At 35.2% G+C, this 16,652-nt stretch overlaps 4 protein-coding genes across 5 annotated transcripts; 2 read left to right on the plus strand and 2 right to left on the minus strand.

Moving 5' to 3' along the window:
- Positions 1–532: 532 nt before the first annotated feature.
- Positions 533–2,236, plus strand: LOC145913195 (estradiol 17-beta-dehydrogenase 8-like). Of its 2 annotated transcripts, XM_083000764.1 has the most exons (9): positions 533–688; positions 749–948; positions 1,003–1,119; positions 1,184–1,282; positions 1,337–1,422; positions 1,486–1,570; positions 1,635–1,677; positions 1,970–2,044; positions 2,100–2,236. In XM_083000764.1, exons 1-9 carry the CDS (start codon positions 649–651, stop codon positions 2,114–2,116), a joined length of 762 nt encoding a protein of 253 aa, XP_082856890.1. In that variant the 5' UTR covers positions 533–648; the 3' UTR covers positions 2,117–2,236. The 2 variants fall into 2 exon arrangements, with proteins under 2 accessions (XP_082856890.1, XP_082856891.1); XM_083000765.1 differs by lacking the exon at positions 1,003–1,119.
- Positions 2,237–2,528: 292 nt separating this feature from the next.
- LOC145913194 (alpha-tubulin N-acetyltransferase 1-like) lies at positions 2,529–4,980 on the minus strand. The gene is made up of 11 exons (XM_083000763.1): positions 4,840–4,980; positions 4,422–4,549; positions 4,188–4,359; positions 4,019–4,120; positions 3,815–3,957; positions 3,644–3,762; positions 3,499–3,562; positions 3,320–3,441; positions 2,934–2,993; positions 2,844–2,878; positions 2,529–2,795 (listed from the first exon to the last, which is right to left on the minus strand). The coding sequence occupies exons 1-11, from the start codon at positions 4,951–4,953 to the stop codon at positions 2,529–2,531; spliced, it is 1,326 nt and encodes a 441-aa protein (XP_082856889.1). The 5' UTR covers positions 4,954–4,980.
- A 1,022-nt stretch (positions 4,981–6,002) lies between these two features.
- Positions 6,003–12,915, plus strand: LOC145914490 (uncharacterized). Its single transcript, XM_083002314.1, has 24 exons — positions 6,003–6,108; positions 6,174–6,443; positions 6,512–6,583; positions 6,730–7,056; positions 7,142–7,349; positions 7,659–7,795; positions 7,869–8,037; positions 8,142–8,234; positions 8,326–8,537; positions 8,625–8,821; positions 9,069–9,216; positions 9,280–9,477; positions 9,797–9,919; positions 9,981–10,036; positions 10,091–10,269; positions 10,332–10,434; positions 10,517–10,600; positions 10,660–10,785; positions 10,842–11,007; positions 11,068–11,294; positions 11,357–11,472; positions 11,537–11,663; positions 11,999–12,094; positions 12,197–12,915. Exons 1-24 carry the CDS (start codon positions 6,003–6,005, stop codon positions 12,605–12,607), a joined length of 3,951 nt encoding a protein of 1,316 aa, XP_082858440.1. The 3' UTR covers positions 12,608–12,915.
- Positions 12,916–12,921: 6 nt separating this feature from the next.
- LOC145913252 (uncharacterized) lies at positions 12,922–16,576 on the minus strand. Its single transcript, XM_083000845.1, has 5 exons — positions 15,411–16,576; positions 14,985–15,340; positions 14,786–14,904; positions 14,569–14,632; positions 12,922–13,522 (listed from the first exon to the last, which is right to left on the minus strand). Exons 1-5 carry the CDS (start codon positions 15,580–15,582, stop codon positions 13,400–13,402), a joined length of 834 nt encoding a protein of 277 aa, XP_082856971.1. The 5' UTR covers positions 15,583–16,576; the 3' UTR covers positions 12,922–13,399.
- Between the last annotated feature and the right edge of the window lie 76 nt (positions 16,577–16,652).

The raw sequence follows: 16,652 nt of genomic DNA on the forward strand, positions 1-16,652 counted from the left end.
AACATTGAAGGTCAATGTTTTTTTTCTTTTCACAGCTTGGACGTAGTAGATCTCTGCTTTCCTGTACCGAAAATATTTCTTGGTGCAAAAGCTGTAAATGACTTTTAAAATACAGGCGAATGTTCTGCTGCGTACAAATCGTTTCGAAAATCCCGCTACGAACAAGCATTCGGTATACAATAAGCTACGTTTAGTGCGATCTAGTAGGAAATTTCAGGAAGGGCCATAAGGTATTTCCATGTTACGTCATTTTGTTGAAAATACGCCAACAAAATAGAAAAGGTAAAGTTACATTTTTAAGGCCAAGAGGACGAAAAAGAAGTGTGTTATGCGGTTTATGCGGCGAATAGTTCGATGATTGCAGACATACTTGAAAAAACGAGTATATTTGTTACTATCGAGAACTGAGAAACTTGTAACGAAGATAAAACTAATCTAATTTGCTTTGGGAGAATATGTGCTGGAGAGTATAAGTATCGCTTGGTGGTTAGTAGGGTCCCCGCAAACTTCTGGACGCCAGAGGTCGTAGGTTGCGAGACGGCTAGTTTGTGTACACTGCTTACAGCATGCTAAAATTGGCTGCATCTGCGTTCGCACAAAACAGCGCATAATACACGAAGGCGGACAAAAACTAATTTTTTGAATGTAATGTCAGCCCGACTTCTTGGAAAACATGCTATTGTGACAGGTCAGTGTGGATGTCGTAATGAGATAAAGGACCTCGTTTGAAATTAACTGGAGGTTTAAGGCGCTGGAAGCGGAATTGGCAAAGCCATATGCAAAATGTTTGCGGCGGAAGGAGCAAGCATTCTGTTAGTTGACAGAAATGTTCCGAAAATCAAAGAATTAACACAGACACTACAAAATCGCCATGAAAACCACCACGGCTGCTTTGGTGGGGATATTTCCAATTCTAAATTTGTGGAAAGCGTTTTTCCTGAGTTTCAGGTAAACCCAAAGTATACGAGTTGCAACACATGTTACTGAAGTTTTGTGTTGTAGGATTTGTTCAAGAAAAAGAGTGATATCCTTGTGAATTGTGCTGGAATAACTCAAGATAGTTTATTGTTAAATATGTCTGAACAGCAGTTTGATGATGTCATTCAAGTAAACCTAAAAGTATTATCACCATCACAATAACCATGTGATATAACTGAAAATATAGGTCTTGATTGTTTTTTAGAGCATTTTTTTGATGACCAAAGCATATTTGAAAGATATGAAATCATCTGGGGAAATTCAACCGGCATCTATAATAAACATTTCTAGTATTGTTGGAAAGGTAGTGCATTGATTTTGTTTCTCCACTATTTTTTATGTTTTTCAATTTATGTAGGGTGGAAATGTTGGTCAAGCCAACTATGCCGCCTCTAAAGCAGGTGTTATTGGATTTACAAAAAGTGTTGGCATTGAAATGGGAAGGTAAAATTCTGTACATCCTATTTGTAGTAAGTAGTATGGCCATGTCGTTTTACTTATACACAGGTTAGGTATTCGATGTAATGCAGTACTCCCGGGGTTCATTGAAACTCCAATGACTCAAGTTGTTCCAGAAAAAGTACTCGCTAATGTTGGTAACATGAATGTTCCCCTAATATATGACTAGTGCCCAACCCAATATGTTTGAATTACAGTTGTTGCTTCAAATCCCTGCAAAAAGAATGGGAACCCCGGATGGTAAGTCTTGTAAACCTTGAGTAAACTCAGAGACAATCGACAAAATTATATCAGAAAGTTTAAAATGGCCATTCTCCAGTTTGATCACAAATGTTAAAATGTTGCGCAAAATCCTCCATTTATCTATAAGTTTATTATGGTGCCCATGCTCAATCTTTGATATTTTTAACTGTACAGCTTAATGGCAAGAATACCACTTGCATACATCACAGCTAATTAGGCTTTTACCAATAATAAACCGAACATTGGAAGTTAGTTTCATGAAACTGGAAATAAGATTATTGTATTGCAGAGGTAGCTAAAGCTTGCTTGTTTTTGGCTTCTGATGAAAGTTCCTATGTCAACTGCAGCTGTCTTGAAGTGACAGGTAACTAAGAGGTAACATTGAGAAGTTATGTGATTAAAAATGTTTTTTTCTTTAGGTGGCCTGATGGCATGACTTGAAGCTTTTTATATGCCAACTTGTTTTGTGCAATTACCGTTTTTCCAAAGATTATACTATGAAGAATGTGTACTATTGGACACAAAATAACTGTTGTGCAAAGTGGAGTGTTGTTAATTTATGGCTTTTGTGCTAACAGAATATAAAAATAAGATAAGTCACTCTGGTTGAGATCAACCTAATGTAAGTTCAGTAAGATCACAATTACTCAGATGTATATATCTATTTATTTGCAAATATTCCACAAAAGGGAAGTTTAAATTTATTTGCTTGAACACCTGTGTGTTATTGAAAAAAACAATAGTGAGCATACAAAATCAGCTTAGATCCTGAACTGTAGTACTTGAGAATCAGATATAATACTGCAAAAAAATCTAAAAGTAAAAAACAAAAACTTCATTGCACATAATCACTGATTGCTCCAGAACGGCCTGGATGGAACACCAAGCACATTCCAAGAACTTCCAATTTCTTTCAATTGTCTTCGATTCCAACTTTTGCTGTAAACACTTGGTAGTTGGTTTGATGTATTCAACAAGAATTGCTCATCTTTGTTCTTTAACTCCAGTAGCATATCAGAAGGCTTTGAATAAATTTTGGGTTTTTCTGCAGTGGTGTGATCTGCGGTATGATTTGAAGTTTGGTCGGTTGCCATTGTGTGTGGTTGTGAGGACATCTGGAAAATAGTAACTTAGCTCCTGCATAAATTTTGAAAAATACAAACCTTTTCTGCTTCAACTTGTTCATTGGGAATGAGGCCTAAAATAAAATATATTTTTATAAAATTTATTTTTTTTAAATTGTGGCATTTTACCAGTTTGTTGTGTTGTTAACACATCACTTGTGAAGTTCATGCCATTATTTTTTCCCCCACCTAAATGAAAAATGTTTAGGCCTATTTTACTGAAATGAATATTTTCTCTTTGGGCGATAAACAAACTTTAAAACAAAAAAAAATTAAATATATTTTTATGATGCTAAAACCAGGAACATAATGTCTCCAAAGAATCACTATTTTTCTGCAAATGGCTACCACAAAAAATAATTTGGACGACTCTGATGCTACACTCTGGAAACCCAGTTAACTACCTTTTTTGCTCAAGAAGCAATGGATGTTTATGTTCATTACAGTTGAGTTTGATAAAAGTTGTCCAATATTCAGTGGGTCAACTAACTTTTATCAAGCTATATGTTACGCACCATCATGTTTTTCCTTGGAGTGTGGGTTACCCATATTTCTATCAGTTTTGCATCTGAAGCCTCGATGATTTGATGGAATAGGTGGTTTGGCAGTTGTTCTATCTTGTGAATTAAGCATGTATCTATAAACAACACCTTTAACTGGTGTGTTTAAAATTCATCTTTATGGATAGCTATACCTGCTAAATAAATGTGGTCCTGCTGTTGGAGGTGGTCTGGCATTCCCAGAAAATGGTGTACCATCTAAAAATATGTAATAACTCTCTATGGCATTTGACAAAATATATCACGTAACTAAATTCCATAAAAGGATAATTCAGTTACCAAGATTCCATTTTTTTCTTCGAACTCTGGATGAAATAAAGTCATTACTAGGCATCTCTGTACTAGAGGCAGGGCGAATGCCGTTCAGGTTTGTTGTAAAGGTTGATGATTCAGTTTTTCTAAAATGAATCATTATTCCTTTTTAATTCATACAAAAATATACAGCATTACCTTGTTCGTTTTATGACATCATCACTAACAGCCCTGGAAAGTGGGCGACAATAAGAAAAGTTACGGCTGCGCCGTCCATTTTTAGTTGGTGTGAAATCACTTCTGTTTTTGAAAAAGCCATCAAACACTACAAAATTATTCACCTGCAAAAATACATGTCAATGCTAAAGACGCCACTGAATGCCTCAAATTAAAAATGCAAACCTGAGGGATAGTGGCCCACAAATTAAAATGTTTCTTCAAGAAACAGATAAACTTGTGTGATGGACGATCAATTGCCAGATGTTGGGGTAGAACATTCTCTCTCTTGAGACATATGTAACAGTAATTTCAAACAAAGTACATTGATTATAAAAATTTGAATTAAAATTACCGTGAGCATGTGTTTAAATAAACTAAGACCACATCCCTTTCTTTGTTGAGACTCATGAATGTAAAAATCAAGAACACAAAGTGGGCACATTTCATTATGATTTCCATCATGGTCAAGCACAAACAATTGCTTTCTTCCAACTTTTATAAAGCCAATAACACTTCCAAAGCCACTGGAATGAAACATTTTAAAATGTTTACACATCTAACTTGCATTGATAGTCTTCTTTCGAACCTGTTACTATCAGTTTCTTTGAGAATGTAAATGTTGTGACCATTTATTTGTGATTTTTGCAAGCTTGTTATAGAACCTGTCAATTGTTGTGCCTTTGCAGATCGCTTTCCAAGACAGTCAACTACAAACTTGAAAAATATAAACAAATTATTAGATTCCTCTAAACTTTTATGGCCTTTTCATTTGCTTGCTAAGATTGACTTTTTAAGACTTGGACTGAATGACCTACGTACATAAATTTAGCAATGGTGAACTTCTGAATATATTTTGCAACAATGCAGATAATAAACAAATTGTTATTTCATTGTGATTTTTATTAATAGTTATGACAGATTCAACATTACAATTTATATTTTTTTTGTAAACACAACTTTTTACAAAATGTGACCAAATGAGAAAAAATAAAAAACTGCTTTACCTGCAAGTACTTGTAAGAACTATTTATTTTTCTTTGTTCCTTTTGTAATGTTTCCCGATTTACCAAGGATATTTTTTCAGGAAAATATGTGTTAATATTAAAGTCAAAATCCATCTACATTACTTGTAATATTTGCACAAAGAAAACCTTCAAATGCGCAAATGCATCGTTGGTTACAGAAGTATGAGGTTGCTGCAGTTTATTCACAAATAACTATTTGGCGCCTCATTAGCACAAGTAATTCTGCGATTAGCTTGTACTATCTATTGATTTTGATTCAAAATTACAACTTATGTTATGACTGTAACCCTGGTGAAACTAACTCCCGCTTGCGGCGCACCATTGTCTACAAATAAAATCCCCTATTACGAAAATTATACAGGTAACTAAAATCAAACCTACATTTTTTTGCTTTGGTAAAATGGTAAAATCAAGCAGTACAATACGCCGTTTCGCCCATGTCACTTTGTTAAAGTTGTTTGTTGTTCATGAATAAAAAAGAAGAATAAGTTATGAATCTTGACTGGTTGTGCGCACAGACACAATCTATACAGCCTTATGGTAGTCTTCTATGCCCTTGTGAGATTCTAGACATAAGAGACAAAATATCCACGTAGGTCCAACTAAGACCCACAGTAGGCCTATGATTTTATTATTGCGAGGATTTGTTGTAAGGATAAAAGAAATTTGCATAATTTTTTTTTGCTTCGAACCCTTATCATCAGTGGCATAATATATGTCTGATTTATTATGTATAGCTGCTTCTTTTTCGCATTTTTGGCAAAGCAACTTGTTTGTGTCATTTTAGTATAACATATGGGTTACAGCGAAGCGATAAGATCTTGAATTCTTACGCTTATCCGTTAATGGTCGACTAAAGCGCCTTATTCGATATTTTGTAGTCGTGCAGCGCCTTGTAATGGGAGCATGCACACATAGTAGAAGTTGTCACTTGTTCGCTAAAAGCCCAGTTCGTAGTCTGGCAAGTTAAAACACTTTATTGCAAAGTTGCAGACGTCAAGGCAAGTTTGTTTGTCACGCGATTCAGTACAAGTCTATGTATCATTAATTGTCAATTTTTTACAAACCTAACATGCATTTACAGTAAGAATAGGAAGCACTGGTCAAGTATGCAGTGCAAGCTTACCATGTTGCTGTTTAGAATGGCACTTGTACTTTTTCAGAGCAGCAAAGTCATGGTCATGACAATATCGGATGACAAACAAAAGGAATTTGCAACTTGCGGAGGATCATCGTGTTGTTACATAAGTAAATCTCTTTAACTTGCTTACTGTGCAAGGCAAGTTTTTCGAAACGCTTTTTCATTTGTTTAGGTGATGAAAATCAATTGGCCCCAAAAGTGACGGACGTGACGTGCTACACAGCTAAGGGTCACAACTATATTGGTTCAGTAAATGTTACTGAGCATGGCAGGCCGTGCATTAATTGGTTAAATACCCCCTCAGCCGATTTGTCAAGCAAATCAAAACACCGTTTTGGAATCGGGGATCATAATTTTTGTCGAAATCCAGAACCAACTGAAAACAAGGGGCCATGGTGTTACGTTTCAGCACAGAATTACGGATACTGTAACATACTGTCCTGTAAGTGTTTAAATATGTTTAAAAAAGCGTGATGCCGCTATATTTTTTATTTCATTCTTTATGTTTAGGTATAAGCTACCCACCTTTGAAATACGGGGAGGTTGTCTTGTCACCGGATTGTGCAACGAAAAAAAAACCGAGTTAGTGAAATAATATACTCCTTTAACGACAAAATTTGTAGAGTCTAAACTCCAAATCAAAACTTAATTTAATTTAACAGTATCATAATAACTACGAAATAGCATTATAGCCAGCTATAACCATGTTTATATTTATTTTTTTGCAGGAAGCCCTGATGTTACATTTGTTTATAATGGTGTAACATTTTACATGACTTCCAAAACAGCTCAAAGTGGTGAACCGAATGAATACTTGCTCTACAGATTTGTTGATGACACTTTTACAGCCAGTGCAAAACCTTTTGTTCAAACTATTCAAGAAACTTGGAATTTGTGTTTGCGGAAAAATGATATTTTAACCTTTGCTACAACGGACCAAAGAAATCAGCTCTTCCTTTATTTCCAGTATCCCAATGTTATGGTGCGGTTAAATAGTGCCAACACGACATGGGAAAAAGTACCGAGCGATGTCTATTCCGACTGCATAACAACAGGTATGGGATACAAAGCAACCCATGAATTGTATTATGTGTTGTCCTAAAATGCCTGGTCAGTAACATCGCACTTTATTGACCCAAGTTCGCAACCAAGCAAAGTACAATAATGGGAAGGAAGTTCTGATTAGAAGTGTGTATGATTTCAATCTACCCCACACGGTGTTCTTGGAAATTAAAGGTCGTCAATATAAATGCCAATGGGCGAACAGTAGATTAGTGTTGACATCTTCCCGTGCAGCGGCTTTTTCATCATGTGAAGATTCGCCAACTTCAGCTTACTTCATTGATAGGTAATTTCCACAATAATCGAATATATGGACTACTAAAAATCTGGTTGCTTGTCGTCATGACGTAAACGCAGTAAACATAAGCCATACACATAAATCAATTCTGGCAGAATGTCCAAATATTTTACTAGGAAATGTAATTATTTTTGTATTGACAAGTTTTCATTGCTGTCGCTTTAGATTAAAATAAGGCAACAGGCAAACCAACAGTATTTTCAAATAAAATAGTTTTATTTCCACCTCGCATTGCAAACGTTTAATAACCTAAAACTAGTTCGCTTGGGTCGAAACAAAGTAAATTTTTGGTTTTAGCAACAACATTAGTTTTGCTATTCCCTCCGTAAAAATTGTTGACGACAAAAATAGTGGAATGGGGAAATTCCCTGTTTTGAACGGTTCTTTTTCGGAGGAATTTTGTTCAAAACCCGGCATAACTGCACCCTTGCTTGGTACGTATGGGCACGGTTTACAGCTAATGTAAAAACTATTCTTCGAATACATGTTTTTTTTTTTATTTTGAAGGATATGAGTTGCTTCGAAATGGCATCCTTGTTAAGTTACGACCTGTGAAACGATCAAAAAAACTGACGGTACAAGCTGTAGAGTCACTCTGTCTTAAAGATGGGCCGGAGTCAAAACTTTTTCAAGTTTACTTTGGTTTTGATTTTCAAGCAATAGTAAAGTGGATGAGGTAAGTATTTTGCAATTATCTTACAAATCTAAACCTAATCCATGTTGGTTAATGGTCATTATACTAATTCATCAAGTATTCATGTCAGTTTTTGTTTGTATTAGCATTGATGTAGCGAAAAAAAGAAAAAAAGTCCAAATATGGATTCATCTGAACAACATGTTTACAAAAAGGTCTGATTTCTGCAAAAACTATAAGTGAGTAAATTAGTCTTATTTTATGCGGTACACCTGGTTTTATTTGTTTTTATTGTTACCGGTATACAATTAATTATATTCATCCCTGCAGAGGATCTTGCTGCAAACAGTATCTCAAAGACTTCAGAAAAGATAGGCAACAGTTTAGACAAAAAGTGTCACCCCCAAGCCAAAATGAATGGACCTTATGCTCTTTTAGTTTTGCTTTGAGGCAATCTGAAGATACATTATGCCCAAGGTTAAAGTGTTTTCACTTAAACCTCACCAGAGTAAAATCATTTGCTCTCTGTGAAATTAACATGAGTATGTAATTTTTCATTTTAACCAAATTGTTTTTGTTTTTCAACAACCATGTTTGTGAAAGAAGGTATATTTTTTGGCACTTTTCAGGTCCACGGACAAATGATCAATCATTGACAGTTTCCATTCAAGACATGTTTGGAGTTGAAAATGATCAAGCTATTGTATATGCCGATGCTGATGATGCCTCAGAAAAGCTCAGTGAAATTGCAGATGCTCTTCTCTACCCAGTAGCACAAAACAATCTTCACCTGGGGTCTTTAATTGGATCTGTAGAGGCACTACAAGTAAATATGTATACCATCTAATCAACATAAACAGAAAAAAATAGAACCAAGATTGATTTCAGTCAATGTCAATATTAGGTTATTTGATATGCACATGCAATTTAGGTGCTTCTGTAACAATCTGATGATAATAAATTATCAGGTCATTGAATGCAATTAGAAAATATTGTTCAATAGTTGTATGTATTTTTTGTTTATGTAGAACTAAAATGTGGTGCTTTTCTCAAAATGTTGTACTCTATTTTAGCCTGTTAACTACAGTCAGTTAGATGAAGTAGGAACAAGGAAACTGTTAAAAGACTTTGTTTCTATTGTGGATAACCTTGCTGATACAAAAAGATTGAAGGATTGGGAGGGAATTCAGACTCAGAATGGCAGTAATCAAATGAATTCAAGTTTGTAAATACAAACTAAATATTATGTCATCTTTTGTACAACTTGCTTTGAATATTTTGCAGCATCCAATGCCACATCTTTCCAGAAAGACCCCCAGTCCCTGCTTTTCATAACAGAAAATGTTTTAAAGCAAGTTGTTGTGAGTGGTGGTTCTGATATACTGAAAACCCAGGCCTTATTTACTGTTAAATCTCCCAATGTTATCAGTAGAATTGAAAAGCAGTTTTTTCACGATGCTCAAAATACTACCAACAATGTTGGTAAGCAAATTGTTTCATTTTTATACATCAATTATTGATAAGCATTTGGTGTTCTACAAAAGTTTTACATTTTTGTAAAATATAAAATACATGTTGTGCTATGTTTTGTTTCTCTCCAAGTTAACTAAGAAAGTACTGAATTTTCCAGCTTGTTTCATTAGACAAACAGCCAAATCTTCACTCAAACTTATCATAAGGTTTCGGTACACAGAAATACTAAACATGGATAGATCACTGATTGGTGTTGGTTGCAAAAACTTTTGCACCCGTCTTGCCAACCTTCTATTCCCCTCAGTTTAAGAACCCCTGCTTTAAATAGAATCTGCTTGTTCTGAGAGCTGTGGTTTGATGCTTGAATCATCAGAAGCTGACCAAGACATTCCAGCATATCTGATAACATCAACATTTCCAAATATTGTTCATCTTATATCTCAAACAAAAGGTAATTATGTGGAATTTCTCTAGTTTTGCAACTGTGACATACAGAAATTAATATTCTTTAGGTGATAAAAACATGGGGAATGGAAACATAACACAACTAGATCATGGCAAGCAATTGGTAGTACTGACACATTTTGTGTTGTTCCCATTACTGTCATACATTTTTTTGTAGTTTGTGCCAAATTCACCTGTCTTATCAGCTACTGTAGTACAGAATGGCAAAAAACTGATGTCATCAGTAAAATTCAAAGTCCCTTTCAACCCATCAGACATTCCTAATCCTCAATTAAGAAAGAAGAAGTATTATTTCACATGTAGTTATCTAGCAGAGACCCACAAATGGAACACGCAGTAAGTTTCACACATATAGTTGAGCCACTCATAGAGTAAATCAAAAATTGTTTTAATTTCAGTGGCTGCCATGTTGTTGATGTTAATTTAAGCACAAATGTGGTAACCTGTTCCTGCAACCATACAACCAACTTTGCCATCCTTCTACAAGTAGTAACACCGAAGGTAATTTTTAATTTTGCGTTTATATTATTATTGTAAGTAACCCTGATATATATATATATATATATATGTTGCACTTTATTAGGTTGGAGCATCAGACAAGGCAGTTCTTTCATTAATTTCTTACATAGGTGAATCCTTATCTGTTTTCTGCCTTGTCATTGCTCTGGTGGGTAACTTTGTTCATTGAATTTTACTTGAGTGTTTTACTAAAGCATTTATGCAAAGGTAATATTTACTGCTTTTCGGCGCAATCTCAAATCAGAAAGGATGGTTGCTCACTTTCATTTGGTCATTGCACTCATCATTTTTCATGTTGTTCAACTTTTCTCTTTTCATGCTGAAAGCACAAAGGTACCGTTTAACATTGTAATAAAAATTTTCTTAAATATTTTGTGTTTTCTGGTTAGAATGTTACACCAGCTCCATGCATTATTGTGGCAGTGCTTACACACTTTTCGTTGTTAGCAATTTTCATGTGGATGCTTTGTGAAGGAATCACTTTACATTTAAGTGTGGTTGATGTCTTCAAAGCCATGACAAAATTCAAAGTGCTGCGGTACATCATCGGATGGGGTACTGGTAATACTGGCATATAGGCTTTAGCATATGTAAAATTGCTCATTTTCTGTACAGGGGTGCCCTTTGTTATTTCAGCAGTGACAGCTTCTTATGGGCTCAGCCAAAAACCATACCCAACCTGCTATTTGCAGGGAGTGGGAAAGCAAAGTTGTGGAGGTATTGATGGGCATATGAAGGCACAGGATGCACAACCTAAACTTCAAGTTATTGAATGGTGCTGGTTGAGTACAGAGAATTATCTTATTTGGAGTTTAGTCTTGCCAGCCATGACTGTTTTAGTTGTAAGTAATACAGTGCTTGTCTGTTTCAAATATACACAAGGTTTAAAATTTCTATTTTAAAGCTGAACACCATAGTGCTTGTGAAGGTATCATATATTATTCTGCGGAGTTCAAAGGCAACTAATCATTTGCATAAACCCTCATCTGACAAAAATGACAGCAACCTTGACCATATTAGGTAAAATTAAATTAAAACTTTACTTGAAGTACCAACTAATGAAATGATCTTTTCTTGACTTTAGGAAATCACTTAAGGGTGCCATAATATTGATGCCAATACTTGGAATTTCATGGTGTTTTGGACTAATTCCACAATCTCTCTCACATGTTTCCATGCTTTATGTTTTTACTTTGCTGAATACCACACAAGTATAATCTGTTTTTAATTTGTATATTATTGTTGATATTTTGTTGCTGCCAGGCATATTATATTTTAATAGTCTGTTCTTCTGGCACATTAACGTTTACTTATTGTTGGTTGTGTGCTGACCATAACCTGAGGAAGCCTAGCTGAAAAGCAGGTGAAACATCCGTGAATACAAGTTACGTTTTACTGTGCCAGACTATTAGCAGATTATTAATATAAATTATTGTTGACGCTTGTGTTTATGTTTTATGCATAAATAGGCTATAGTGAATAGAAGCTGCTATGTTCAGTTGGTAAAGCTTTAACAGTACAGCTACATAATTATCTGCATTTTTAGGGTATTTTCATTTTGCTTTTCCACTGTATTTTGAATGGAGAAGTCAGAACTGTTGTCATTCAGTTTTGCAGAAGGCACAATTTCACCCAACACCATGTAAGCATTTATATGCTATTCAACATCAAAGTTAAAATGAAAAACATATGATAATGTCAATTTTAGAAGTTAAAAAATATAAAGTCAATTTGTATTTTTTAGCATTGGTTGTCACAAAGCAATAACAAGAACCAATCTGTTGACTTGCGCTGCATATCATCCTCAAAAGAAAGTGAATATGAAAAAAACCTGGGTGGTGCTACTGGAGTCCAAAGGAGTTCTTCCACCAACACAAGTTCTACTTATTTTGGTGGAACATCAGTAACTGGGAATGAAATGTATTTACCTGGGTCTCCTGAAGAACATGCCTTCATATCCACAATAGAATTTCCCCAACCCAAAGGTGTAGAAATCAAGGAACACATGGGTTTATTGCCACCAGATGACGATGATGAATTAGCAGGTTTCAGTAACATTGATGTAAATGCACCAGTACTTTTGCACCATAATAATTGTCATCCAGATGCAAAGCATGAAAGGTTTATTCAGTTTGGCCCAGATTTGGAGTTCTAAAAGATGTTTTTTCGCCTAATTATTGAGATAACTGAACATGCTGTCTTTCAATATTTGCATTTCCATATACATCGAAAAATGATGTCCACAAAAATTAATTCTGTGCGACTTCAAACATGGTTTGATTAAGTATATAAACTTATTCTTAAAAAATTAGCTGTTGTGCAACTGAAACACCAATGGCAAGTTCTGAAATTCATTTCATTTTTCTTGTTTTGTATTTGAAAGTGATAAGCTATATTTGCTTTGTCCCTGAGTGCATAAAAATGGTTTAGGTCATGACTAATAAACTACAAAATTTATTGTCATTTTACAGAAAACAACGATATACTGTGAAACACTATTTTGTGTGAGCATGAAAACAAAATAATAATGTACCAGCGTGTCATTTTCACATAAAAAATATTGCATTAAAACCAAGAAAACTAAGTAACACAGAAAATGCACTGGCAAGACAGTATTGCCACTACAAAAAAGGCAAAAATATGTTGATATACCAGCTTGGTTTCTTCAGCAGTATTACATCATACGAAGTGCGTATAATTTAAAATGAAAAATTATGAAGAGCGCTTTGTGTGGCACAAATTACAGTGAGGTGCAATGATTAATACAATAACACAAAATTGGTATAAAACACTGGTAAATTGATACTACTTGCAGCAACTAAATATCGCTTGTCAGTGTCATCATTAACATTTAGAAAAAAATTAAGTGTTCTATGTATTTGTTCATTGGTATAACACTTAAAAATATGAAACAAATAGAATTCGATAAAATAATATGCTTAAGACGTCATCTGACCTCCTGCATTAATTTTATGGATACACCGTTAGAGCTTGAGCTATCTTTGCGTGGGTTGTGCCAGGATTGCATAGATGCCAAAGATTGGTCATCTTCTGAGCAGTAATCTTTGCCCTGAAAATGTAAAAATTTGAATTTGTTTGTGAGCATAAACTCTAAAAAAAATGACCAAGAAAATAAACACTGAAAGGTTGAGGATTTCAACTATACCACCCAATTCTGGGCTTTTGAAAGCTAATAGATAAGACAACAGATTGAAGTGGAGATAAGCACCACTTCAAAAGCTCTGTGGAATAGCTGGCAAATGGCACCATCCACAGTGTACACAATGCCAAAATCCAACTAAGTTGGTTCCTGATAAACAACACTGCTTTTTTCTTAAGAGAGGTATTATGAATGTTAGGAGAAGTAAGTATTTCCAATACCAGACAAACATGTTTTTGACTAAAATCTCCATGAGCTGCAACCAGTTTTATTTCTGTGTAAACATGAGTCACACTTGTTTTGATATAGGTCTGGATATTTAAGCTGTGGCCACAAATTACTGCAATAAATTACCCGTAGCTTTAACCAAGCCTAAATTGAGGAATAGTATCCTATTTTTAGAAGTGCGCATGTCCGTGGGGTCACAGTCCGGTAACTAATGTGACAGTGAAAAACTTGGATACATCAAACATCGTAAATCACCATTAACAAGCTTGTTGTCTGGCATGGAGTTGAAATGTTTGCGCAGCTAAATTGAAAAATGGTCCTGGTCCAAATGCCTGAATCTAGATCATAAAACATGCTTGGCATATTGAGCCACGTGAACAGCATCAAAGTTGTACCACAATGGAAGATTGACTGACATAAATCTGGCAATAAAAGGAACCCAATATGGACCAGAACGTAAACTAAGCAAAAGGATCACTTAACAGCCAAATTGTAGTTATGTTTAAAATAGGTGTAATACTCCTGCATTGCTTCAAAAATATGCAATATTACAAAACAATACACTGGCATGCAACCAGCTTACAAGTTCCAAAAAAATTTTTTCATGTGCCCAAGATTTGTTGACTCAAGCAACAAAAGATGGAGCAGGCAATGAAACATGCTTCTCAAATATAAAAGCATTTAAACTTAACATCGTATTGTTTGCTTAATACCTTAAAGTAACTTACTTGAGCAACTTTTTCATCAAGCATTCTGAAGAAGTCGATTTGACTTTGTGTAAGCACAAGTCTGCTGTAAACAGATTGACAACTTTTCACATGACAAGAATGTTGGAAATATAAAAAAACACAGAAACCAAAACCAACCATATTTTGTTTAGGTGTATTACATGCAGTTTTTAAAAAAAAAATCAATGGTAAAATAACCAGATTTATTAAAATTCACCTGTTTCTTGGGCCAAAGGGGGACGATTTACTCTTTTGCAGATCAGGAAGACTTCCTCCACGTACCGGGAGGCCATCCTTACCAAAGGGTCGCGTAACACAAGTTTTGTTTGAAGACTTCTGCCAAGGAGTAGAAGAAAGCATTGACAATTGCCCAAAAATTTTCAATAATACAGAAAGTGTTTCAATATAAATCTTACTTTAACATCCCCTTCGCTGGATCTTCTTTCTGCAACATTTGTTCTCTGTGCAAGAGGTCTTGTGATAACTACAGTTTTTTTTATTGTTGCACCACTGGGACTATCATCTGTTTGATGAGGCAACTGCATTTTGACTGGAGGGGTGTTGTTCTTTGGTCTAGGTGTTTCTGGTGCTCCCCTTATAATTGTTGCCATAGCAACTGGTGGGTTATCTTTAGAGACAACTCCATTTTTTAACTCAACGGACTTGTATGTGTGTGGAGCTAAGATTGATGAATTCATATATGAAGGTATTTGTGGCGGGGGTGATGCAGGTAACATTGTGCAACCATTTCCTTCCAATTTAATTTCATTATCTGCAAAAAAACAACCAATAATAAAGAAATTTTAAAACATGGTTTCCAGTAATACATGTAAAATGCTTACCATCTGCCTTGCTTGTATCTTGAAAAGAAGACTCTGATTTTCTATGCACAACTTTTACAGTTTCCTTTGAAACATTACAACCCATCACTAAAACCTGTGAACTCTGGAAGATCAAACACAACTTGAGGTCGTTGAAGAGGTTTATTTGGAGTGAAGGTCTCATAAGGCACATTTGTCTCCTTGACTATGCAAAGGTTGCAATAAAACATCCGGCGGGTGTTTACTCACTCCATTGTGTCTGTTTAACTTGCATTGGGACATCTAAACTCAAACTGCTTTCAAACTTTTAGAGCAAATAAACTCATTACTTCAAAACCAAAAACAATTCAAAAGAATGGCAAATACAACGACTCAGGAGAAAGTCATTCATTGACACAATTTTTTCCAACATTTGCCAAACCAACATTACGGTCACCTTAAACTATTTTATGTTTTTACATTTTTGCACATATTCAGTTTTTTTCCTTCCCTTTTTTACTGCCAATGCCCTTTAATTTTGCTTGTGTACATCCCTCCGTTTTACAGTAAACCAACATGCTTGTTCTTGGGTGAAAAATACATTTCTCTTCGTATGTGCTATACCCGCCATTTCACATGTCATATTTTGTTTGACAAGGACAGAGCGTCTCAGAAGACAAATATTAGCTTATTTACAGAATGTAACCAGTGGCCAGTTTGTTCACAAAATGTGTTTTCAAAGCCAATAGTAACACAAGATACACACAACATTATCTGATCGTATTCAACATTTTCTATGTCAGGTTCGTTTCCGTGTGCATGTTTTGTTGCACGTCAAGATACCTTTCAACGCAATAATGTAACAATTTGCAGCATGAAACAAATCACTATATTTCATCTAGCCTACTTCTATTTCAACAGCAATGTACACTGGGCATCATCCCGTGGTGGCATTTTCGTACTGTGGGTTGAATTGGTCTCGTTTACCAAGTCAAGATGTTAAACAACAGATGCACTTATACACTCGAATAAATGCCGCTTAAAAGTCAAAGCGTAGCCAAACGTCCCGACGGATTCCAGTGCGAATGGCGATAAACTTTCTGGTTTAATTCTCTCAGATTCTGCACGAATCTTGAAAACACATCGAAATAACAATATGTGAATTTTGAGTTCTGTTGTTCCTGGCGCTCACACCACAGTCTGCTCTCGTCTCCAAAAGCACAAGCGCATTAAGATTCATTCTGCACCCATTCACAAGCGTCTTGTGTCAACAACGCTCGCTTT

This window comes from Ascidia mentula, chromosome 9 (assembly GCF_947561715.1).
Source record: "Ascidia mentula chromosome 9, kaAscMent1.1, whole genome shotgun sequence".
NCBI classification, from domain to species: Eukaryota; Metazoa; Chordata; class Ascidiacea; order Phlebobranchia; family Ascidiidae; genus Ascidia; species Ascidia mentula.

Coding starts and splice junctions, on each gene's coding strand:
- LOC145913195 (XM_083000764.1), top strand. CDS start 649: ATGTCAGCCCGACTTCTTGGAAAACATGCTATTGTGACAG. Junction 1,120..1,183: donor TCATTCAAGTAAACCTAAAA/GTATTATCACCA, acceptor ATTGTTTTTTAG/AGCATTTTTTTGATGACCAA. Junction 1,678..1,969: donor AAGAATGGGAACCCCGGATG/GTAAGTCTTGTA, acceptor ATTGTATTGCAG/AGGTAGCTAAAGCTTGCTTG.
- LOC145913194 (XM_083000763.1), bottom strand. CDS start 4,953: ATGGATTTTGACTTTAATATTAACACATATTTTCCTGAAAAAATATCC. Junction 3,442..3,498: donor GGACCACATTTATTTAGCAG/GTATAGCTATCC, acceptor TGTTGTTTATAG/ATACATGCTTAATTCACAAG. Junction 2,796..2,843: donor AACAAGTTGAAGCAGAAAAG/GTTTGTATTTTT, acceptor ACTATTTTCCAG/ATGTCCTCACAACCACACAC.
- LOC145914490 (XM_083002314.1), top strand. CDS start 6,003: ATGGCACTTGTACTTTTTCAGAGCAGCAAAGTCATGGTCATGACAATA. Junction 7,057..7,141: donor TTCCGACTGCATAACAACAG/GTATGGGATACA, acceptor TATTGACCCAAG/TTCGCAACCAAGCAAAGTAC. Junction 8,538..8,624: donor TCTCTGTGAAATTAACATGA/GTATGTAATTTT, acceptor GGCACTTTTCAG/GTCCACGGACAAATGATCAA.
- LOC145913252 (XM_083000845.1), bottom strand. CDS start 15,582: ATGTGCCTTATGAGACCTTCACTCCAAATAAACCTCTTCAACGACCTC. Junction 15,341..15,410: donor AGATACAAGCAAGGCAGATG/GTAAGCATTTTA, acceptor GTTTTTTTGCAG/ATAATGAAATTAAATTGGAA. Junction 13,523..14,568: donor TTGATGAAAAAGTTGCTCAA/GTAAGTTACTTT, acceptor TTACATTTTCAG/GGCAAAGATTACTGCTCAGA.